Source organism: Abramis brama (assembly GCF_963993115.1).
Source record: "Abramis brama genome assembly, chromosome: 3".
NCBI lineage: Eukaryota > Metazoa > Chordata > Actinopteri > Cypriniformes > Leuciscidae > Abramis > Abramis brama.
Genome location: NC_139965.1, coordinates 55,276,712 through 55,303,385, shown reverse-complemented (window position 1 = coordinate 55,303,385; position 26,674 = coordinate 55,276,712). Strand labels below are relative to the sequence as shown.

The 26,674-nt window shown below is 39.4% G+C and overlaps 1 protein-coding gene across 1 annotated transcript in view; it reads right to left on the bottom strand.

Moving 5' to 3' along the window:
• phlpp2 (PH domain and leucine rich repeat protein phosphatase 2) overlaps positions 1-26,674 on the bottom strand; it is a 74,385-nt gene that overhangs the window by 43,806 nt on the left and 3,905 nt on the right. Inside the window, exons 3-4 of the mRNA XM_084109199.1 lie at positions 24,237-24,514; positions 11,479-11,612 (exon numbers count right to left, since the gene is read on the bottom strand). Coding sequence (XP_083965325.1) covers positions 11,479-11,612; positions 24,237-24,514 — 412 coding nt within the window. The remainder of the gene's footprint in view (positions 1-11,478; positions 11,613-24,236; positions 24,515-26,674) is intronic.

Genomic DNA, 26,674 nt, shown 5'->3' with positions numbered 1-26,674 from the left:
AAAAAATATTTTTTCCACAATTAACAGATTTGTGCTGATTCGAAGCAATTTGAATAAATGCATTTTGAAAATATGATTATTTACATAAAATTAAATATATGCAAATAAAAGACAAAAGACGCAACTTTCAGACGCCATTTTTATTTTTTAGCTCAGCTGTTACGGAATTGAACGCACAGGATTGTGGGATATCAAAAGCAGCGAAGTATGCATCTATGCTGCCTTCAAAAATCAATCAGATAAAGGCATCTCTGTTGACAGGATGTGACACTAGAATCATTAGCATGCAAGCATGACACCAGGAGACAAATGCAACAGCTACTTTCAAACCATGAAAATTATTATTCGCAAACCAATACTTCTGATTGTCTGGAAAAGCATCTGTCTCATGAATATTAGTAAGAGTTCCTGCTGACATACAGTATGTGTTGAAATCTAGTGTGAATACATCACATTCACTTGATTTCAAACCCATAAAATATAGTCTTAACACAAAATAAGCTAAAAAATAAAAATACAATATAAAATCACATGCACCTTAAAATGAAAACTACCTTGATTTCCATTAAGTACAACAAGACCATATGCATCACCTCAAAAAAATGTGCTTTAGTGCTTTATGAGTCTTTAAAGAAACAAATGAACCTTTAAAATTACATTCTCTTTACAAAATTCTGACAAAAACATTTTATTTCTTCAATGAGTTTCAGCATGGACTGGCTTCAAAGAGTTTGGCCTCCATCAAAGAACAAAGTCTCGAAATGATCTGACTCCTGCAGAGTTCAGAAATAACATCCCCCGTATAGACCAAAGATGAATAGGTCCGCTTGTTTAAACGATATAACATAGCATAGATTAAGCCTGCTCGCGGGGGGGGGGACCAGTAGGGGCGGAAATACAGGTTTACTCAGGGCTCAGCTAAGAGCAGCATGAAGCCCCGCTAATAACAAACATATAACAAAAGTGATGGACTTTGACTGAGAAATCTGTTAGTGGCATTTTCATCAGGAGTCTTTATGTAAGAGGAAAATGAATACTGACCCTGTTTAACCCTCTGAGTCTGGTGCTGTTTTTGACCGAAATATCTTACGTTTCGTTTTGAATTTTTTACTTCATCGGAATGGTACGAAACTTGGCAAAAGGTTTCAGCACTTGCTATGTGAACACTCATCATGGACATGATTCGAAAAGGTTAAATGGCCCTGAAAAAAAAAAGTCACACTTGTACTGTGTGCGATAAAAAATTACCGCTTTGGAACGAATTGGAAGCGAAATTCATCTAGTGGAAACGTGTGGTACTGCGCCCAAACAAGCTAATTTTTTGAGATATCAATCTCAAATTTGGAACAACTTGTTTAGACTTATGGTTTTAGAGTGGAACATGTTTTGGAAAATATAGAGGCTATTTCATATAAAATTAAAAAATTGATATTTATATTTCATAATAAATTTAAACTTTTATACAGTTTTTCAGTTTCACTTTTTTCACTTCAGCAATAATCTTCCAACTATCTTCTTTAAAATAGACCAAACTTAAGTCTTTGATCCAAAGCATTCAAGATTCATGACAGTTTAAGTTGTAAATTAAATTTTCAGGTCTATGTTAAAAAAGTGATTAACAAGTAATAAATGGATCATAACTATTCCATAAATATAATTTTTGTACCATAAAATCCTCTAAAAATACAAAAAACATTATCGAACTAAAATAGTAAAAAAATGAAATTGAAATAAAAAAAAATCTGCTACATGAGTAGCACTATATGACAAATATAGTAGATATAGACATATCACATTAATGTCACATGTTAAAAATACACATGCTGACACTAATATCTGTTAGTGTTACTTCCTATTTCCTGCAACTGCATTCAAATGAATGTATTAGTTCATCACAAAAGACTGATCTCAATAACGAAGACATACCAAATACATTATTAACAAGCTACACATTTGTTTCCAAATGGATTGTATGCCCTCTCTGATTTGTCTCAATTCATTCACCAGACCACAGATTCAACAATGCACACTGACAAAAAGAGCCAAAAAGTATCATAATACTATCATAATAGGTTTTTGAACATACAGTATATCATGTAAATATGAATATAATTCAGATTCCCAAAACAGGAAGAAATAAAAATGAGCAAAACATGGTCTGAATACGTCTGCATGTGCTCTAGACAGGTCTCAGCTGGTCTCAGCCCACGATTCTCCGTCTACTTCCTGAACATTACCCCCGAAAGTTAAGGCTCCTCGCAGATCAATACCTTATTAGTGGCTAAATCCAGCAGCACAGATGATTTATTTTTGTTAAGCCACAGCAACAGCCAGCAGATCCCATTTCAAGAGGAAATTTGGTGCAGAAGAAGTAGACCTGGACGATTAACCGGGAAAAGATCGAGATCTCGATTCAAACACCCACACAATCTTATTCCTAAATGCCAAAGATTCGGCTATGCCTATAAAACCTTTAAAAAGTATGATCACAGCGAACATTCAAATTTGCATTTTTGCTGTCACTGACATAAGTATTATGTCACTATGTACTTTAAAGTAGTACATGTAGTTATGTAGGCTAATGGGAATGAATCAGCTTCGCAGTCTTTTCAAACACACAGTATCATTATTTATGTGTTACAATAATTCTAATTATCACAGAAGTACTGGGATGAACGTTTATAGTTCAGATATAAACACTGATGTCTATGATAGCAATTGAAAGTAACTTGACACGTCAAACGAAGATCGTATCAATTACATCGTTACACCAGTAGGTGGCGACAAGTGACTGTTAAATTTATTAGTCATCGAATCATTCGTTCAAGAGATTCATTCAAAAATGCTGATTCATCCAGTAATGAATCAAGTGAAGTCTTTATGAGTGAATCATTCATTCATTCAATGACTGTAGTAACCTCTAGTAAATTACGTTATTTTGTTTAGTTGTCTATTTAGAATCATGATCTCTATTTTTACCAAAACATTGTGATTCTCATTTTATCCAGAATCGTGCAGCTCTAAAAAAAGGAGGAGTAAGGACTACAAAGAAACACCCAACCATGCAGGACCAGTCCAGTACTCAGGGTCAGTTTTTGCCTTACAGTGTCTCTTGAGTCAGCATTTAGCGATGTTCACTCCCTCAGATTGTTCCATGACCACAGCAGGATTTTTTTAAAGAGGGAGAGGACTGAGGAAACTGACTAATGTGTTTTCAGAAAAAACTATCTGTAATCAAACACTCTATAAATAAGCTCTTCGGAATTTTAAGAACATCCGTGCACAAGAATACAACATTTAAAGAGGCCATATGGTGAAAAACTCTTTGTGTTCTTATTAATCTTTGCATTTGATGTCAATGAAAGAACATTGAAACTCTTGTCAACTCAAAACTGAAACAGAAAACCAACTGCAGTAACAACTTATCAACTTTCTGATATCAGAAACCCTGAGCGTTAACATGTGACTTCATTTGCAGGCTAGTGGTGTTCAGCAACGTGGCAGTCCACTCAGTGACATAAAGAGGTAGTACAGTATCTAATGAGCATGGCCTGGTACAGATTTCACAATTTGATTTGATTTACAAGCTCTCAATTTGATTTTGATCTTGATTTGATTTGATACAATATTGATTCATTTAAAAATATTTCAACTAGACTCTCTTACACTGCAAATGAAGGTTCCAAAAGGGGGTTTTCGTAGCGATGCCATAGAAGAACCATTTTGGTTCCCCAAAGAACTTTCATTGAACAGTTCTTAAAATAACCTTTTTTTTGTCTTAGCGTGAACTGAAGAACATTTTAATCATCTTAAGAAATGTTTTTCACCATAAAGAAGCTTTTGTGGAATGGAAAGGTTCCCCATGGATGTTGAAGCGAACCACAGATGCCAATAATAAGCTTTATTTTTAAGAGTGTAAACAAATCTTTCTCAACTAATGCTGAAAATAGGGAACCCTGTCCGCTAATATTCAAGGTTAAAATTAACAACAGAGCTCAAACTATTAAATTCTGCTGCGGATAATAAATACTCATATAAACTAATATTGTAACCATGCACATTTATTTGATCTTTCCAATGATATCTTTATGATTCTACTTCCAATATTTTGTTAAAAATAACGCTGGCTGTTATAAATACTTTATGACAAATTTATTGAAATGTATTCAATTAAGACCTTGCTAACAGGTAAAAAACAAAGAATATGTAATATCTTTTTAGCTAAATTCTCTCCTCTAAGAGTTTTTTTTTTTTTTTTTTGTTAACTATCAAGCTATCCACATTGAATGGCTTTCCTGAGGTAAATGTAGCATTTCGTGACATACCTTCTGATATTAATTTATGTTTATTTTGTAGGCTACTAAAAATAGTAGTAAAGAGGAAGATATTAAGGAGGAAGTGCCATTTGAACTAATCTGTCACAGCATGTTAAAGAGCGTCAAAGAGACATTTATCGTTTAAATTTCATGAAACAATTGACAGAATTTGAAAGCTGAGACTTTGTTTTATAACAAAGTAATATGGGGTTAGAATTGTTGCATTATTCCAAATAAATAGTCCAATTATTTGCAGATTTGTCTGTACGTCTTGACGCTAGAAGTGTTTCAAAATCCACAAATGCGTGCGGGGATCTACAAATGCACAGGAAGAGATTCACAAATGTCAGGCAGAGTTGTGTTTGTGACAAATCAAATTTTTGGAAATATTTTTTTATTTGCAAACCTCATTTTTATTTATTTGTGAATTTTATTAATTTCTGTGAATCACTTTACATTTATTTATGAATTCAATCTATTTATTTTGAATAATGCAACAATTCTAACCCCATAAAGTAAACCTAAAGGTTTTAGCAATTATTGGTTGGGAGAGCTTTATTTGCACATCAACTGAAAACAGAATAGACTAAAAGACTGATCTTGCAGGTCAAATTATGATTATGTCAAAACATAACCAACACCACCTGATCAACTTTTCTCTTTGTTCATCTGAGATTTACAAATCAGATACAACAGCCAAACAAAATCTAAAGTTAATGATTTAAGGGTCAAGAGCCCAGCTAAAGCAAACACTGATCACCATAACGGTGTCTTACAAAATGATCTGTCTTCAATAATGATCAATCATCACTCAATGAATCACTTAATTAGCTCATTAACTTTAACACTCCTGAGTGTTAATTTAACACTCATATTTTAACACTTTAACACTCTTGAGTCTGGAGCCATATAAACTCCCAGGAGAGTTCATTTAACACTGGAGTTTTTGCTGTGTGGGATTAAAGAATCAATAGGTTCGTTAAAATGAATATCAATTCAAATCAAGAATTCACTCTGCAATTCATAACTAATTTACGTTTTGGCGAATTGGTGGCTATCTGCATGCTTGCTTTTTTCTAAAGAAAAAAAAAAAGAAAGAATCCATACGAATCACATTGTATGGATTCATACGGAATGGTTTTCTCATGAGATGAGTGTTTGTCTGTAACGAACGATAACCATAATGATAATTATGTGGCATTCACACAAACGCGCACTTAAGTTCTGTCTGTCGTTTTAAATGCTCAAGCTCTTTAAAGCAGGATTCTGATTGGCTGTCAATGTTTTTATCGTTCATCAGATGAAAAAATTAATTGTGAACGTGTTTCGTTTCTCTGTGCCATTATCATTATAGTTGTGGCGTGGACTCTGCTATTCTTTTAAATTTAGAGCGATTTTTAAAACTATTGCCCTGTACAAGGCTTAAGTCTAGTTTCAGACTAAAATGCATGTTTAAGATGTTTTAACTGAAAGCTACATGCAATTACATATCTTAAAATATGTCAGTGCCACTGTTTTGTCTCAGGATGCACACCAATGCGTTTTTTCTAAGGCAGGTTTAACAAAAAATACTTAAATGTCCCAAGGGCCTTAATCCTGGCTTAATCTAAGCCCTGTCTGTGAATCCAGGCCTATATCTTTATTGTTAGTTAATGTCTTTGGTGTGAACGGGCCTTCACTCAGGTCAGGAGTTTTTACCACAAAACGAGTGGCCAAATCAAGCCAGCACCTAAGCCACCAGCCTGAACTCACTGTGAAGACAGTAATCTCTCTCTCTTTCTCTCTTCCTTGATTTATCTAGGCATTTGAAGAGCTCCAATGAAGAGTCCAAAAGTCCAGCTGCCACTCAACTGCGATTTCCACCAACTGGCCAACAAACACCTTTGCTGAAATGAGATATTCCTGAGATACTGAGGCACAACTGTAAAATTTATGACATCATTTAAGACATTTTACAACATCACAGATAGGATTTGAGATGATCAGGACTGGAACGGTTTACAACTAAGAGCTGATACTACTATTAACTTGTATAATTTCTCTCCAATAATTAGTATTGTATCACTCTTTCATTGCACAGTAGTTCAATATGACACTGATTCAGTGATACGGACGGACATGCTCACTCATCCTCAAAATATGCATTCATACTGTATTTAACACATCACTATCACTGAATCTCTCGCGTATTAGTGGAAATCACAATGGATCACATGATACATTATTACCACAATACCGTGTTGATATTTTTATTGCAAGGAGCTTTCTGATTTTTAGCAGCTTCGCTGTACCTTGAACCTCTGCTGCGAACAATTACACAATGATACACCTTACAAAGATAAAGGCAATTTCATCACTGACACCTCAAATTCACTCTGCTCTACATCTGTGATTGTCTACGCACTATTTATTCTGCTACATAACATGTAAATCATATTCATCACACTGGCTGCTTCAGTGTAGAAATATATAGGATATTGTATTAATTCAACACAAGAGAGATTTCTTTCACACAGATGAGTTGCAGTCTGACACGTTTCTTGAAAATAATGAATTATTTCTATGAAAATAATTTCTTTAATTGGCCGATACATTGGTGCATCCCTAGTTTAAATTTATATTTGCAATTAACTGAACTTTAAAGAGATTTTGATCCATTTAAGTAGGACTTAAGTCAACTTTATATGTAATTTCATAATTGCTTCCATTTTCTTTGAAATATGGTTAAAATGTATTTATGGTAAACTAAAATATACTTTAATGTAATTTCTATTGAAACTTTTATGTCATGTATTTAAATATATTTGTAACTACACATTTGGAAGGATGAAGATGCAATTTAGTACATTTAAAATCTATTAAAAGTAATATCGAAAAAAGGTCCTTACACACAGAGTCCGAAATTTTCGTATGCGTTTTTTCGTATTCGTCATTCGGTGGCTCTGAATTGTCAAAACACCATTCGAAATGCTTGCTACGGATGTGAAAAACGCAGAAAATCAAACCAGATCCGATTTTTTTTTATGACGGACGAAAGTTTCGGTTTTAAAGTTTAAACATTTATTTTTAACATGCGAAAATTTCGGACGCGCATTTCAGACTCAGAAGTGTGCAAGGACCATAACACTTTAAAAAAAGTATTTAAATGTGTTAAGAAACAGTCATGAAAGTCTTAGTTCTAATTATTATTTAAATATCTAATTTTTATTAAGTTTTAATATTATATTATCTGCAAGTAGTTTTTTTTAATTTACTTAAGATTTGAAGTACACTACAAGTGCACAATCAATACACTTAAACACAAAGAATATCATATCCACATAATTGTTTTACACCTAAAGAAATAAAGTACTTTTCATAAAAATGCTGTAAACTCACATTTGTTCTATTTGTTATATCATGGAGGCCGCCATGTTGAGATCAAATAACCAGCGTCTGTCATAACCTGACCTTCGCATGGTTGTTTGTAAAATATTTTAGTTAATTTCATAATGCTTTAGCCATCAATAACACTGAAATACTCTTAGCTGTATTTATTTACCACATTTAACAATGTTTAAATCTAAACTGCACCACATTTCCACAGATTTTCAACCTAATCAGCGCATAAAACGCATCCATAAAATCCATCTGGGCCTGATCATGGGTAACAATAATAGGGTCTGTGAATTATGAAGCTCTAAATATTTGTATTAAATAATAATAATAATAATAATTTTACTGAATGAGACACAATGTGAGTGGATGCTAACATGATCATGATCACAAATAGATTTTCATTTATTCTCACATGAGAACAAAAAACGTCATTTCAAACGCAGTGCAATTTGTTATACCCATGAAACTGTAAAGCCTTGCCATGTAAAATAAACAAGTAAAAATCAATATGTGGCATCAGTAGACAATGCAACATTGTGATAAAGTACTATTATAAAACTATACGATATTGATCATCCTCCTCACCTCTGAGATGTAGGGAAGGTTGTTTGGAGGGTTTAGGACAGTGAACACACAGAACTCTATTCCGCTAGTCTCACCTGTCCCCGGAGTCACAGTGTACAAATGAGGAGGATGCAGGTCATCTGTTCAGTCTCCGTGGCTATATATCAGGCGGACGTGCAGGACTGTACCTCACCACTACGGCCCTGACAGGACCTGAGGATGAGAAATGGTATGTCTCCGTTCCTCGGCGGCCCTGACAGATGGGCATTTACTCACTGCCCCAGACCAAGGGGAGCCGTGGGTTACTCAGGCCCAGAGAGAGTCTGCGTCTAACAGCCCCTGCTTAAATACACTCAGGAAGGACATTATGGAGGACACATTCCATATGCAAGGAATTTTCATTTCGATTTTTATAACGCTTTCCATTATGTAATGCACATAATAATACGCACGATTATTATTACAGCTCATGCGCAAGGTTAGGTACAGTATCTGAACCAATGTTATTTACTGTATATATGAAGGTAAGGAGTAGGTGTGAGAGAGAGGAGGGGAGCGGTCATAACCAGGACCGGCAGCGTGTGATGAGGCACACCTGAATCTAATGGAGCCTCCTCATCGCCGCTGTTAAATATCAAGCGTAGCGTCAGTTCTGGCAGGTCCCGTTAGTCAAGCTCGCATCAGATGACTCTCAGCTGATCCACATCTATCTATAGGAATATGACACCTATCAGAGCATCCATACATATAAACTCCTTCAGTATTATCAGCAACTATCACGTTTCTCAGGAGCTAATTCCCTCCTCCATCCCCAGCTCCTCCTCTCGTCCAGTCAGGATATGGCATTCTGATTCCCCTTGAATCAGACTAAATTCTCGAAATATGTTCTACATTAAAATATTTAATTAATGATATCTGCAATACATTTATGTTGTTCTGTTCTGTTTACCCTAAGGGGGGTTATTGCTGCTCTTCCTGCTCTTATCCATGCCAGGCTTGCCCTGAACAGAACCACATCACCAATCCAAACTGTATGCTAATTGTCAATCGTATTTGACGATAGTGTTCCTGACAGAAACGGAGTGTGCCGCTCCTCGAGAGACCGGTCTCTTTTCCCAGTGCATGCATGCTGGTGTCCTCGAGGGTCCAGGAAGGGAAGCATGGAGGGATTCCCTTATGGGAAGACCGCCTTATGGACTGAGTCGCCGGACACGTGGTCCAGATGGGAAGCACAGGTTTTGGCCAACAGGTTAGGATGCCGGGTCACCACTCCTTCTCGTCGCGGCCTCAGGCAAGATGAGCTGCGGAGGACAAGCCACTACCCCTCGTGCCCAGGACCAGAGAGGGGAGCGCGTGTGGCCACCGGACCCCAACCCCTTACCTAGACCCATCCGTACTGAACACTGCCCCTCCTTCACGATACCCCGGCACGACAAAGGCAACACATCCCCTGTTTATTTGGACACTTCATTCCCTTTTTGGACATTACGTTTTATTTTTGTTAAAGTCCCCCAGTAGTCAATAGTTGTATCCCTTAAAACTCATCTTTGATCACCAAAATGATATATATTTAAAAGTTTTTTACAATTCCTATCCTAAAATTCTACATGCCTTAAAATAGCTTGAATGTAACTCTACACCCTTGCCTCATTTAATATACGCGGTTCAATGAATATGGAAATGAGCCCCGCCTCCACTCACTCACACCAGCTCAGAGATCCACTCGTGGTTACAAGGTAGTTTGTGACGTCAGAAACACCAGCGATTTCAAACCGCGTTTTTGAGACCGTCTTTGGTTCACTGCAGTTTTAAGAAGAAAATACTCAGCAATTGTTTTGACTTGTGCATTTGTACATGGTTTGTCTTAAAGCATATTAACACCACATAGACATATAAACAGAATTAAAAACTTTTCCGAAGCCTATCCGAGGCTTGACGCCACACCCATTGTGTCTGTCTTTGCTCCTCTTGTCATATAAATACAAACACACACATACATATACACTGCCCAGCCAAAAAAAAAGGTTGCCGTTTGGATTTAAATAGCCAAATGCTTAAGAGTCTGCGATTGGATCATTATTGCAGTGATTATTATGTTTCTAGCATGTTAAATGTGTTAAGTCACATCATGGTCATACTCCAGTCAAGGATGACAATGTCAAGATTTATCAGGCTCAAATTGTGAAAAAATGGTTGGGAGGGAGCATAAAGAATCATATTCACACATGAATTGGCCCCTCTAGACCTTAAATTCATTGAAAGTCTTTGGGATGTGCTGAAGGAGACTTTACAGAGTGCTGGACTCTTGCATTGTCAATACAAGATCTTGATCAAAAATGTATGCACCTTTGATGGAAATAACATACCATTTATTTCCATCAAGAGGTGCATCAATATTTGGTATTGATATACATTGACATAAACGCGTGTAATTATGGTGTGTGTGTGTAATTATAGAGAAAAATAATAGAGGTAAATAAATATAGAGGTAAACTGCAACAGTAGTTTTGTATTTGTATTGAGTTGTTACTCAGGTTTTCATTCTTGACAGAGATTGGCAGTAAAAAAAAAAAAAGTAAAAAAAAGTATGATGGTATTACAATGGACTGTTATATATATATATCTGGACTGTTTTGGACATGCCATGGTGCGTGTTGTTATGATTTCATGCCAAAGCTACTGCATTGTGTACACAGTACTTTTTTTTATAAGAACTAGAAGGAGGAAAAACACATTTTGCTGATGCTTTTTTCAATCTTGCTCTGCAACCTCAAACAACCTATCACATCATCAGAAATAGGTTTGTACATGATGGATACTGGAACAAAAGCATAATTGGCATCCTTTGTGTGACTGTAGAGAAAGAGCTAGAATCCCCTCAGCACTGATGTTGACACACACTGATGCCTAACATGAGAAAACAGCCCATTATTCATTTCAAAGCTGTCAAACCAAAGAGAGAATAGGGAAAAGGGTTGTATATGAAAACACAGATTTGAGCCCTTAGAGTAGTATTCGCACTGAGAATGGCAGGCAGAAACGGTACACGAGCATCCCTCTCACGCGGATACGACGGCTAAAAAAAAAACACGACGGCTCGGGTGGACTTAAAGAGTTTGCTCTGTAAAGCCAGCAAACTGTTCACATAGCTTTGGGATTTTGGCCCGGTCAACAGAGCTAGCAGTGCCAGTGTTCAGGCTGAAACCGGCCCACAACTCACCACTGTAGAAGCGGATCATGCAGCTGAGGTCCGAGTTGGCGGCTTCCTGCTGGACACGGAGCGGGTCTTCATAGCCCATAGCAGTCAGGTATTCATAGACCATCTGAAGAGGACGCTCGGAGGGGTCCAGCCTCCTGCAAACAGGAGGAGATGCTAGTCAGACATGAGAACACACTAAAATACAGTGTTCGAAAACATAAAGTGGCATAAACTCAAATAAACTTCAGACATACATACACTACCGTTCAGAAGTTTGGTGTCAGTACGTTTATTATTTTTTTAAAGAATATTAATACTTTTATTCAGCAAGGACGCATTAAATTGATCACAAGTGAAAAGAAAGCTCAATTAAAATTAAAATCTGAATTAAATTAAAAGACTAAACCACTCAATTCATATGGACTAGTTTTACGATCTCTTTATGAACTTTTTTAAGTGTCAAAGTGGTAGTTGCATAGCTGTCAATGGAGGGACAGAAAGATCTCAGATTTCATCAGAAAGATCTTGATTTGTGTTCTGAAGATTAACGGAAGTCTTACGGGTTTGGAACGGCATGAGGGTGAGTAATTAATGACAGAATTTTCATTTTTGGGTGAACTATCCCTTTAAAGCCACAAAACCCCATCTTTGCTGAGGTTTCCAAATATGGACAGACTGGTACACATTATATGTAAATGGTTTCACAGGTGGTATATAATGTTTATGGCACAATATTCACTAAGTAGTACGCAAGTATTGAATATCGGTGATGAGAAAAAAAAGTGTGCAAAATCCATGTGGGCCAACACACGACCCAGTGCAAGTATCCTAGCTCTTAACAAGCGTGATAACACACAGGTGTTTCGATTTAAGATCAGACTCTATCCTAACATCCTCCAGCAGTGACTCTCCCTCAGAGCTGGGTGTTTTCCCAGCCCGGCAGACAGATAATATATCCCAATCCAGAGGGATCACGTCTAGTCCAACTCAATATCTCAACATTCATTAAAGCGCTGAAGTGAAAGAACACCAAGCTCATGGCGTCTGACAATATTCCCTTTAAACAAAGCAAACAATCAGTCTGCTGATCTGTTTCGATGATCTGTTCGTGATGTGACGGCATCCTGCTTTTTATTAAAACTGTCTGGCCTCATATTCGTCCACCTTTCGCAGCGCCGCCGCCTTTCTCTCCCTGATTAAATCGTCATCTCATTCCAACGCTCTGATCCTGTTAAATAAAATGGTTTCACTTAACAATAAGGTCTCATTATTTAACATTAGGGTATGTTTACATGACAACGACGTACTAAAAATGGAAGTTTTTCCTTTGCGTTTTTGAAAAGTTTCTTGTATAGACGACAACGTTGTCAAAACGATCCCCCGCTGAGAAAACGACTAAAAATGCTGTATTCTGCTGCCAGGCCAGTAGATGGCGATGTCACTTTGTAAAGAAACTACGCATATATAGACTCAACACGTAATACGCATGCGCATGATGTTACGATTTCACAAATTACCGTTTTTGTAGTTTACCGTGAGACGATAACGGTATCTTTTTCAAAAACATACACTTCGAAACCCATTTTCAAAAGTTTGCGTTTTCAGACCCCTGAAACGGCGCTGTCGTGTAAACGAACGGCCAAAACACATAAAAAGTTTTCAGTGTTTGGTTGAAAATGGTGTTGCGTAAACACCCCCTTAGTTAAAGGAACCGTATGTAAGAAATGTATTTCAATTAATCATAAAATGGCCCTGATATGTCACTAGACATTAAGAAATCATGTTCAATTCAAATACTTATATCACTGACAACAGTAGTCCGGCCAGGATATTGTCATTTAAAAGTGAAGTTGCAGCCCTCAACTGATGTTGATGTTGTCATGTTGTGTTTTGGCCTGATGCCCCACCCTCCACCTATCTACCAATCACGAAGTCAGTAGTGTTTCGGCATCCGGGTTGCCAGCTCTGCTCTAGTTGAAAGCTCCTTGTAGCAGCCTACGTTCCTGCTGGATCCTGCAGCCTATCTGGCAACCTAGAGTCAGGGGGGAGGGGATACACCGCTACACAGTAATTTGAAAGTGATTGCAGTACCAGTTTTGGCCACAATCTTACATACGGTTCCTTTAATGCATTAACTCACATTACAAATTGCGCAGCCCTACAAACAAGTACAGTGAAACTGGAGCTTAAAAAAAAATAAAAAAATTGAAAATTGAAAATATAATCAGGAATTTGCAGTCCAAGCCAATAATGTTTTGTACACAACCAATAAGTCTTCAATATTTTTTGGTCAATTTTCCTGGAAGAGAAGGTGTGATTTTAAATGAAATAAAAGAAGTATAATTGCATGTAGATGACCTTAAAGCCACAACACCCCATTTTTAATGAGGTTTCCAATAACAGTAATTCACTGTCCAAGCCCCATAATCGTCCAATTGCGCAGCGCCGCCACCTTTCTCTCCCTGATTAAATCGTCATCTCATTCCACCGTTCTAATCCAGTTAACGGCTCCTCGTTGCTCCGAAGCAGACAAACCAGCGGACAGTGCAAATCCGCGACCCATAGCCTGGCACTACCAGAATGCAGCTGCTCTGACCCACATGCTTGCCAACAGACCTATCAGATGTCCTCGTGTTAAAGCAGAGCAGGGGTCCGTCTGAGGCCCCGCACCTTCACGCTGAAGTCCGATTCACCTTTGCTCTTTGCTTTTAGAGGCAGAGTGCAGCTGACAAGGACACTTTAGAGATTTAATGCTTTCTTGCTGCTTACCTGAAGTGAAATAAATAGCAGACCTGAGTAGAAAGCACACACACACACACACACACACATCAGCAGATGTCCCTGTGAGCTGCCCTAATGTGCAGCCTCCTCACAGCTAATTCAGCTTAGCTGCCTGGCTTTACCTCGGCTCAGGGCTGGACTGCTTCCTGCGAAATGATGTGATTTCAGTCATCTCAGCCGTAGCCCAGTCATTCTCAGGAGGGCAGAGAGAGGGGAAAGCATGACTTGCTTCTCTCTCTTTGTCAGGCACACCTTAAAAACCACCAGAGACACTACAGACGACACGCACTCTGAGGAAAGCACAAACCCGCCTCGAGAGCGCGGGGAGTGTTGCAAACGCATGTATATTCCTTTGTTTTGCTGTTATCTTGCAAAACCGCTATTGCTAATGTTCATAATTTCGGGTTAAAGGTCCTTGCACACTGAGTCCGAAATTTTCGTGTGCGCTTTTCTGTATTCATCATTCAGTGGCTCTGAATTGTCAAAACACCTCTCAAAAAGCTTGCTACGGATGCGAAAAACGCAGAAAGAGATCGAGCACAGATATCGTTGTAGTTATTATTCTTGGTGTGAACAGGCCTTTAGGGGGGGGGTTTCAAAATTTGGAAATCCAGATTTTAGTTCATTAGGGATAGTTCACACTAAAATGAAAACTTTTAACCCTGTATGACGTTCTTTGTTCTGTGGATGTGGAAAAATGTCTGTTGTTTTGTCCATAAGGGAAGTCAGTGGTCACCAAAACTGTTTGGTTACCAACATTCTTCAATATCTTCACTCGTATTGTGCACAAGAAAGTAAATTATGTCGAGAATGTTCATTTTTGGGTGAACGGTCCCTTTGAAAATCTCTGCTTTTTCTAGGAACGGGAAAACATGACTTGCTAATAGCTATTGGTTTCGAGGAGATTGTTTATATTCATGAGGGCAGAATATAAACAAATAAATCCGTCTAAAAGATCCACATTTAAAACTTTCAGGAGTACACATATCCACCTCATGTTTCAACGTGGAAGTTTTTCTGAAAGTATTTTCTGTGAATGTGCGATACGACTGAATTATTAGCAGCATAGTACAGTAAAACTATCGGAACTACAAACAAGCGTGTTTTTGGTTACAATCATAATTAATGAAATAAATTAAAAGGGCTATATGTAGAATACAGAAACCCTTGTTTTTAGCGACACCGGTGGCCGTTAAGTGAACTGCAGCCAGAAACGTACCGCTCGTGCACACATATAACATAGTAGAGAGTTTGTTCGCGATTCAATTACCTGATATACTCATGGCAAAGTTATTTTTCGTTTTCCGCTTAGAAGTAAAAAGAAGTTGCAAATACCTTTGCAGCGACACACTATTAACGAACATCCTGACGCCGTCCACGCTACTGAGAGCAACGTTTAGATGAATATGTAAATATGTGCTGCTCGCTTTCCTCTCAAGAAAAAAAAGAAAAAAGTGGTGAGAAAGCAGCAGTTAAGAAAGCATCTGATCGTAGCGATGTGGATGTGTTTGCACCAGCTCTACAATTCACCGGCATCATGTCGACAGACAAGGTTATTAACATTACACTGTTATGATAATTTAATTATAAAGTATACTTGAGACTATAGACTATATAGATCTGGCTATGTGAGACAAACAATTATGTTGATATAAAAACGCTAGTTACGCATGTAACTGTGGTTCTGTGAATTCTGGATGACCGCCAGAGGCAGTGTAAACACTATGGATTATCGCAGCGCCAGCTAGATAGGTCGAGAGAATATACCAACAAAGTCACGTGGCGTGACGTATGCTGAGCCCTGGAGGTTTATAGGCTACAGTAGCTCAGCACTCTACCTCGGTACGCCTTTCTCGCGCATTCCGAGTGACTGAGAACTCTGGCGGTCATCCAGAATTCACAGAACCACAGTTACATGCGTAACTAGCGTTCTGTTTCATTCTTACTGACCGCCAGAGGCAGTGTAAACACTATGGATGACACATACCAACATAGTCATGAGGAATGCCATCCACCTGATGAAATTAAGGCTGCTCCAGAAGAACCGCAGAACTAACGGCATGATGAGCAGCAACGTTGACCTTATAAAACCGGGCAAACGTGCATGGAGAAGTCCAGGTAGCAGCAGTGCAGATATCCACCAGGGAAACTCCTCTAAAAACAGCCCATGAAGATGGGCTCCAGTTCGACAACCTCTGCTTCGACACTGGAGCAACTTTCTTCACACCACCATAGCAGACAAACAATTGGTCTGACTGTCTAAATTGAACAGTAGAGTTCACATAACACTTCAAGGCACGAACAGGACACAAAAGTTGGGCACTTGAATCAGACCCTGAAGAAGTCTGAAAAGAGGCCAGTTCAATGTGCTGATTTATGAACTGAGGAAGAAGGACCTTCGGAAGAAAAGAAGGTTTGGGTCGTAGAACCACCCCGGAGTCATCCGGTAACCAGCACAAGCACAGTTCGCTAACAGACAGCGCGTGCAACTCACTGACTCGTTTCGTACACTTTCAACGTGGAAGCTGCTTTTCCTTCCTCCAGTAAACGTTGAAGAAAGCTTAAGATACTTGGAATGTCACATGTTGCAGGATCGAGCCCCTGTTCCTCACACCATGCAGAAAAAAGCTTCCAACGGGAAGCGTAAATCTGTCGTGTGGAAGGAGCCCTAGCATTAGAGATGGTGTGAATAACAGCAGGGTCACAACGCTCCAGGGAAGGATTTAGCCCAATGGCCAGACCCAAAGCTGCAGACGAGCCGGGTCCGGGTGCCAGACACTGGCCTCCAGCTGGGAGAGGAGGTCCTTCCTGGGGGGAAGCTTCCATGGATTTCCTGTCAGAAGTCTCAGCAACAAAGGAAACCATGGTCTGGCTGGCCACCGTGGTGCCACAAGTAACACTCTGTGCTTGCGCAGGGAGATCCTGTGCAACGTCTCCCATAACAGAGGGATAGGTGGAAACGCATATAGCAGGCAGTTCGGCCATTCGTGAGACAACGTATCCTGGCCCAGGGGGCTGGACACTTCTGTCCTTGCGAACCATAATCGGCAGTGGGTGGTCATCTCTGAAGCAAAAAGATCCACCTCTGCTCTTCCAAATCGTAGCCAGATCTCCTGCACTACATCTGGATGAAGCCTCCATTCCCCTGGATGTACCTGATCCCTGGAAAGAGCATCCGCTGTCTGGTTGCACGCTCCTGGAATATGAGCTGCCCTCAGTGAAGCGAGTTGTGGCTGACACCATGTCAGGATCTCGTGAGTCAGCCGTAGAGACCTGCGGGATCTCGTGCCGCCCTGGTGGTTCAGATGGAACACTGTTGAGGTATTGTCAGACCGAACGAGAACATGGCGGCCTGCCAGAACCGGCATGAAGTACTTTAGAGCCAAGAACACTGCTCTTAGTTCCAGCAGGTTGATATGTTCTGTGGCCTGGATCGGTGTCCAGCGCCCGCAAATACCCCTCCGATTCCACGTTGCCCCCCATCCTGTGAGGGAAGCGTCTGTTGTGACCAACTCCCGACGAGAGGGAACAACACCCAGAGGCACTCCTGCCTTCAGAAACTCTAACTGTCTCCACCGCCTCAACGCACATATGCAACGGTGAGAAATTATAACCAGTCGATGGCGATGCCTGGTGGGATCTAGCCGCAAACTGTTGTTCCATAACTGGAGTGGTCTGAGGTGGAGTAAACCCAGGGGGATCACCACTGTAGTCGCTGTTAACATCCCTATCAGTCGTAGGACCACCTCGTACTGCAAAGACACCCCCGGGCGAAAGCGAGCCAAAAGTTGCAGAATGTTCATCACACGTTCCTGAGACAGGGAGGCAGACATTAAACAGGAATTCAGGGTCATTCCTATGAACGTAGTGGTCTGTGATGGAATCAGACGGCTCTTTTTCTCGCTCACAGAAAACCCCAGCTTCTGCACGTCTCAAAAGCAGTCTGGAGTCTTGTACAGCCTGCTGCTCTGTTGGGGCACAGAGAAGCCAGTCGTCCAAATAAGGAAGAATACGCATACCTCTCATCCAAAGAGGAGACAGAGCTGCGCTCACACACCTTGTGAAGACGCGAGGAGCAAGGGAAAGGCCGAAGGGTAGCACTTTGAACTGGTAAGCTTGATTCAGGAAACTGAAACGCAGAAACTTTCTGTGATGTACAGCAATTGGGACGTGAAAGTATGCATCTTTCAGGTTGACACTTACAAACCAATCGTCTGCAGTCACAGACCGAAGAACATCGGCTGTGCGCAGCATTCGAAAAGGAAGGACCTTCAGGAACAAATTCAGAAGCCTCAAATCGAGAATTGGGCGGAAACCACCGTCCTTCTTCGGAACAAGAAAATATGTTGAATAGAACCCGTCTCCCTGAACGAGGGGATGAACTTTTTCTATGGCTCCCTTCTCTAACAGTGAACAAATTTCCAGAGAGAGAGCCACTGCGCGAACCGTGTCTCTGACAATCGTAGGAACAATTCTTGAAAATCTGGGAGGCCGGCGTCAAAACTGTAGAGTATATCCCCTGCTCAGAGTCGCCAACACCCAGGGGTCCGCTGTGTTGGATCTCCAGTACTCCAGCTGTTCTATTGAAAAACGATCGACCGCCGGCCTGACTGTCTCAGGCTTTATGTGTGCGATTTTTAGTGTTCGCGGGGGGACGCTGACGGGGTCCTCCTGGAAACCGTCGATGAGGTGGGCGAAAAACTCTTGCATCTTCAGGAACACAAGGTCTTTGAGGGGGCTGTGACTGAGGTGTAGCGTGTCGGCGGAAACGTTGCTCCGATGTAGCATAGTGATGTCGGGCCTGAACCGCTGGCATCCTAAAGGTAGGGTTGCGCTGCACCTGTGTCAGTTGACGAGTGGCTTCAGACAGCTTTACCCTCTTTTCCAATAGTTCCGGAACATTTGGACCAAAAAGATGCCCGGGAACAAATGGAAGATCTCTCAAGGTTTTCTTACAGTCCTCCGGTAGTCGTGCTTGGGCAAGCCACACTTGGCGGCGGCCTGCCAGAAGCGTGGCTGTAAGACTACCCAGCTCGCGGGTCACATGGCCTGTTGCCAACAGAGCAGTTTGCAGAAATTGTGAAATAGAGGGATCCGCATTTGCAGGTTCCAGCGTACTGGTGGCAGCAAGAAGTAACTGGCAGATTGTGTTTTCTGCTCGAGTAATGTAGGCAACAGATTCATATGCCTTTTTTAGCAAGGAATCTGTACGACCGCATTGCGCACTGGGACATTGCACATTCCCTCGTAGAACCTCATCAGGAGACACCACCAAAGCTGCCACAGGCTGCTCTATTTCCGGAGCAAGACCCACCCCGATAGAATCTGCTTCAGCCATAGATGCTAGCGTTCGAGCAATCTTTGAGCGCCGCTTAGGCGGACCAGAACCAGTGAGAGCATTTGAGAATTCAGCCACAAAATCCTTACATGGTGGCATGGCAAAAGAAGTTGCAGCTGTGGTCTGTCTGAAAAACACATTTGTTTGGGCAGATTGGACAGGTGACTCATCAAGTCCTAGACGGGCAACTGCCATTCGAAGCACAGCCAAAGTATCATCGGAGGAGGACCGGGCTTGTCCAGACGACTGAACTGACCCCCCACTAGACCCCTCCGCTGCTGGGTAACCAGTGAAAACAGCCTGAGGTGATGGTTGTGCAGCAACATCCATAGTAACCCCATGATCGTGAAAAAAGGAATCTGAAGCACTTGTAGAAAGCACATCAAACTCTGAACGATGAGAAAAACAAGGCGAATCAAGAGACTCTTCCCCAGCTCCCTGATTCTGAAAATTCTCATCCTCCTGTGTCATCTTCACAGGTGTAGCAGATGTGACAGGCTGAAGCGAGTGAAGCAGGCGTTTCAGCTCTGCCATCTCTGAAGAAAGCGACGACACCGTCACAGAAAGTGAACTTTTCTCAACATGTGACTGTTCATCACCTCGCGATTTGGCCTTCTTAGATGGGAGGGGAGCACCAGCCGCCGCCGACGCCCTGCGCTTCCGAGTGCGCGGAGGGGCTACATATAACTGCCCAAGTTTCACTGTTGAATTAGGGTCTAATTCGGCAAGACGGAGCCGTCGTTCCGACATAGGCAAAAGGCTGCAGTGCATGCACGGGTCCGTGAGAGCCTCTCGCAGATGTTGAACACCCAAACACGACGGGCAGATGTCATGACCGTCATCCGGGAGAAGATTATTAGGGCACAGCTTACAAGTCAGTGGGAAACCAGTGGCGATCGAGCTGTGAGCCATAGTTACTCGCTAATAACACCCTCGGATAGCACCGTAAGGTTAAGTTAAGCGGGATGAAAAAACAATAATAATAAAATAAAACTATTACCTCGGGTGAACCGACAGGTAATACCAACAAATATCTCACGAAAAAGAGAAAGTGTCTAAAATGGCCAGCGGATTGAACCGAGGAACAAAAAATATGAGTAGATCTGTCAACGGGAGACCGTTAACTCATAGGCGCGGAAAACACAAGCCACCGGATTGCACCGAGAGGCACAGTGTTACCGACAAAGCAATATAAACTCAAATAGAAAACAAAACTCACCAAGCGCTGTTAATTTAATCCAAATCCTTGAAATGGCGTAGACGCGCGCTGTCACAGCTTGTGAGGACGAATCTCGCTGCTCTTATAAGCTGCACTTGACAGCGCGAATAATCACTCAACCAATACAACCTATCTCAACCAGGCGAGAAAGCGAAAGAGGTAGAGTGCTGAGCTACTGTAGCCTATAAACCTCCAGGGCTCAGCATACGTCACGCCACGTGACTTTCTTGGTATATTCTCTCGACCTATCTAGCTGGCGCTGCGATAATCCATAGTGTTTACACTGCCTCTGGCGGTCAGTAAGAATGAAACAGAACTGCCTTCTGTGCAACTTAAATGTTTGTACTACTCAGTTTTAGCTATTTGAGTGTTGATGATTAAATAAGTTTAATTAATTAATGAATTAATTATTAATTGATTATTTCTTTTGGGTTTCGTTTTCGGCCAAGCGCATTCTTAATTTTTGGTTTTTGTTTCGACCCAGAATTTTTATTTCAGTGCATCCCTAATATTTTCACTGTTACTATTCCATAAACACAGAGGTGAGTCAGGCTTCAAAAATAAACCATCAGCAAGACATAAATAGAAAGTAAAACATCATGCTGTACTTTCTATTTATGTCTCTTGTGAATCAATGTAAAAAATAAAGTAAATTGCCATTTTTAAAAACTGACAGAGCACATCCTTTAAAACCAGACACTGAACATCAAATGTCACAGATCTTCCTCTTCCTGTCAATATGTCATGACCTTTTCATTACATCAGTTGGCTTATTGATATTTTCACTGAAAAATGTACATTTTTAAAATGTTATTTAAATTCTTTATCTTTACAAAAAAAATCAAACAACTTATTAGGATTTCAATCTGAAATGCAGTTATGATGTCACCCCATGATAGCTATAAATTCTCACTCACACTTAACTATGACATAATGGTCATTTGTTTATAATTTTTAATTATAATTTCCATGTTCTAACGTCTTTTTTCCACAAACCTCATCTGTGTTAGTCAGCTAGATCTATTAACAACAACATCGTCACAGGAAATTAAATCGTCACAGGAAACCAAATGTTTAAGTCTGCAATGTATGGCACAAAAACAAATATTTATGAACAATGAAGACATAACCTTGTGGAAGGTGAAAAGTACAATTTTAAAAAGAGCACTTATGATGGGTATACTTTAAAAGAATATACAGTACTAAAGTAAGAATGAAACGTTTGTGGACACTTAAAGGTATAGCGGAGGATTTTTTTACTTCCGGGTGGAATGCCTATACTATTGGTCCTCCTAATTGTCAATCATTCTGGTGACTCAATCAAACTTTTCAAAAAGTGGAGAGGGCGGGTCTTATCTAAAATTCGGAAAGATCCTCCGCTATACCTTTAATTGTTGATTTCATTTAAATGAATAGTATTATAGTTTAAATTTATATGAAATTTAGGCCTGGTAGACAGGGTTTATATTAAACCTTAGTTCAATTAGGACATTTAAGTAGCTTTCATATACATGCCTTTTTTGGCATGAGTTTTTTGACCCACTTAAGTAGGACTTCAGTGCATCTATATATGTAATTACATAATTATTTAATAATATACATTATTATTTAATTCATTGTCTTTGAAATATGGTTAAAGTTCACTGCTGAATGTACTGACAAGCATTTATAGTGAACTAAACATATACTTGAAAATCATTTCTATTAGAACTTGTATGTCATGTATTTAAATATATTTGTAATTACAGAGAAAATTATATCGTTGGAATCACTTTCAGAGCGATTTTTATCCAGCTGATCAACAATAAAAACATTGACAGCCAATTAAAGAGTTTAAATCGGGCATTTAAAGCGAATAAACAGAACAATATTGTGAGTTAGTTATCGTCTTGGTGTGAAAGGGCCTTAATGGGATAGTTCACCCAAAAATAAAAATGCTATCATCATTTACTCATCCTCAAGTTGTTCTAAACCTGTATAAATTACATTCTTCTGTTGAAGAATGCAACCCATCTGACTAACATGTAAAGCAACCAATCACAGTTCGTTTTGTTCCTCGTAATGTTTAGAGGTGTGAAAATGTAACGTTGATGTCCCTACAAATAACAGACCGGTGTGTAAAACTCTTGGACGTATTTTAAAGAGTATGCCGCGAACATTATCTCACTCACAGAATGTACAAACAGTGTCAGCCATCTTTTATTGGAAGCTAAGCTAACAGGCTCTTGTTCTGTGGAGAAAGCTGAGTAGTGGGGGTTACCATACATCCTCTTTTTCCCGGACATGTCCGGCCGTCGAGATCGTCCAAAATGTCCGGGATTCGGCTTTTGCTTTCTGCGGTCGCCATTCATTGTTTACACGCACACCTTTTGTTTCAATCTAACTGAATTCATTCCGATTGGTGAATCTGAATGTAGTGTTTACATGAACGCTAAACAAGTGATCGGTTGATGTGCGTTTCAACATTGCTAAGAAAATTCCCGCTCCTCCGTGAGAGATACGAGACCGGTCTCAGTAATCACGCCACCGGCCTTGCACCGTTCTCCCGCGGCCCTAGCCTCGTCCTGCTCGCCACAGTAAACATAATGAATGGCGACTGTACAACGCAAAAGCTGAATCCCGGACATTTTGGCCGATCTCGAAATCCCGGGCAGACTCATCACGGAGACTCACTAGTAGCCTAGTCTTGTTGTTTAACTGCGCGCTCTCTAACCGGTAGGCGTGGCTTGGGAGTGGCCTCCTAGGGCAGCGAAGCAAGTGCATTCTAGTTGTTGTCTTTCATCCACATGAGACAAAAATAAATTTTCTGGCTTTTCTCAGTCTAGAAGGCTCCAAATTCAAAAATAATTTCACATTTCTACTACATAAATGACCCATTTTAAATACACATTCATCTTTCCACAGGTGAAGTATCCCTTTAAGTGCATCAGACATTCAGCCAGCGGTCCATGAGCATGACGTCTGAGGCTGAGACTAGTCCCCGTTGACTTCCATAGTATGAAAAAAAAAAAAAATACTATGGAAGAAAATGGAGACCAGAAACTGTCTGGTAACCAACATTCTTCAAAATATCTTCTTTTAAGTTCCACAGAACACAGATTTTTAAATTTTGGGTGAGCTATCCCTTTAAGACCCTAGCTCTCTCATCCTTCCATTATCCTTAATGTTGAACCCTGAGATAAGACAAACAGGTTCATCATAACGACGTTATTTTGGAGGATCATTAACATTTATAATATCAAGAGGAGCAAATAAATTACTAATCCTACAACTCATGTCGCCAGTGATTTGTAAACAATGAGCCTGTGATATTCACATTGTCATTTCAGATAAAGCCCCTGAACTCTGTGTCTGGCCTGACTGTTCCACAGCGCGAGCCTGATAAGGATCATTATCGAGATGAGACCACGTCTAGCCAGAAAATGACCGTGTGTGTGTTACCTGATTAAGTCCCCGTGCAGCTGCAGGTAGAGACCCTGCACGTCTCTCTGAGCACACAGCTCTTCAGCGGTGGTGTTGGTGGAGCACAGCACCAGCTTCAGGTCTGGCTGAGGGGTGGTGGAGGTCTGGGGGCCCGACGGTGGAGGCTGAGGCTCCGAGGCCCCGTAGAGGCACACACACCCTCGATGAGCGTCACCCTTCAGCCAGTCCCGCTCGCGAGAGCCGAACCGCGTCTTCCGGGTCACGCAGCCTCGACTGCCATTCCTCTTCATGTTACGCTGTGGAAGAGAGTCTTGATTAGATGCTGCTTGTGTCTATGAAATTACGCCCTTCTAGAAATAAGGCCAAATAAAGTGTTTTAGAGCACAAATCAGTCATTGGAAACCATCCCTTGGTAACCACAAGTTGGTGGCTGTCGGGACTCCACCCTGTAACACAGAGCCTGTCTGAGAGACATCAGGTTTTGTTTTCAGTTGCAGAGAACTACGGCAGCCCAAATATTTACCCAGGGCACAAACGCCCTGGAGGGATGTGCGAGTCGAGATTATTTCGGAGACGCCGTGCCATTAGTCAGCCTGGTGAAATCATTTTCACTTAATTTAAGTGAGCACTAACTTTAGCAGCACAGGGTGTGCAAAACAACACTGAACCTTTCAATGCAAGGACAAAACAAAACTGTGTTCTGTGTTCCACAGAAGAAAGAAAGTCATACAGGTTTGGAGCAACCGGTTAAAATAATAATGATAATAATACATAGAAGAAGATGATGAAATTATGTTATGTTTATTGATTTTTATTGATTTCTTTGTAATAATAATAATAATTATTATTATTATTATTATTATTTTATTATTGAGTAACATAATAACAATTATATTTTTTGTTTATTTATTTGTATTGATTTATTTGTAATGATTATTATAATTAATAATAAGAATAATTACTATTATTATTATTATTATTATTTAACCAGTTGTTCTAAACCTGTATGACTTTCTTCTGTCAAATGTAATAATAATAATAACAATAATTATACATTTTTATTGATTTATTTGTAATGATTATTAAAATAATTTATTATTATAATTATAATAATGTATAATAATTATTATTATTGATAATAATAAAACTATGTTGTTTATTTATTGATTTATGTGCAATAATAATAATAATAATAATAATAACCACCATTATTATTATTATTATTATTATTATTTATTATTTAATACCAGTTATTCCAAACCTGTAAGACATTATCTCTTCTGTCAAACATAGGAATAATAATAATAAATAGTGTTTTGATATTTAATTAAAATAACTGTCTATTTAATGTGTTTTTTTTTATCACTGCTAAGTAATCCAATAGCCTAGTGATTAATATTTTAGGTTACACTTTATTTTATGGTGTCATTGTTACAGTGTAATTATATATTTAAGTACTGAGTTACAATAATTAACTACATGTACTTGCATTGGGTTAGGGTAGGATTAGGATTTGGTTGAGGGTTATTGCATAATTATGCATAATTTATTTTTATTACTATGGTAAGTACATGTAATGTAACAAGGACACTGTAAAATAAAGTGGTAACATATATATATATATATATATATATATATATATATATATATATATATATTAAGTTTTCAGGTGATCAGCTGTTATTTAAAAAATAAAAAAATAAAATCGATTTAACCCCAAAATCATACTGGGATAAGGATTATTTTGTCCTACATCGTTATACTTAATAATAATAATAATAAACATCTTTACAAAAAATCTCTCTCCACTTCAGTAATTATTAAAGTTTTTTTATTCTATTAAACTATAAGACTTAAAATGATACCATTAAAATATATCAATTAGGGATGTTCATTTTGCATTTCTTTCCTGACTGTTAACTGCTTGTTAACCGACAATATTATGTTAAATTAGAATGAAATTAAATTAGAATGGATGAGTGTCAGTAGTTTACATGGACCCTAATAATCCGATAGTAATCGGACTATCACAGTCAGAATAAAAAAGGTCACATGTAACCACGTCAATCGTAATTAATGACCAAATCTGATTCAAATTTCATTCCAATTGTAAGTGGTGGTTTAAACCTTTTCTAATTCGATCGAGAAACTCTTGATTGGATTGAAACTGCCCGAAATGCATTTTCTGTGCATGTGAAGGATGGTGTTTTCCGTCGATACTGGAACGCGAGTGAAGTAGCCAACAAAGCCTATACATAATAAATAATAATTTATTATCCAAATACATCGCGAATATGGAAAAATGCTGAATGAGAGAGGCTTTGTGAGCCCAACGCCGGTTTCTGTTTCGCTAAAATTAATTCGTTTTGGCTTGACATAGCTAACGTTACTTATATTTTTCATTCTTGTTCTGTTCTGAGTAACTTACCGTTAAATTTAAAGGATTTGTTGTGGAG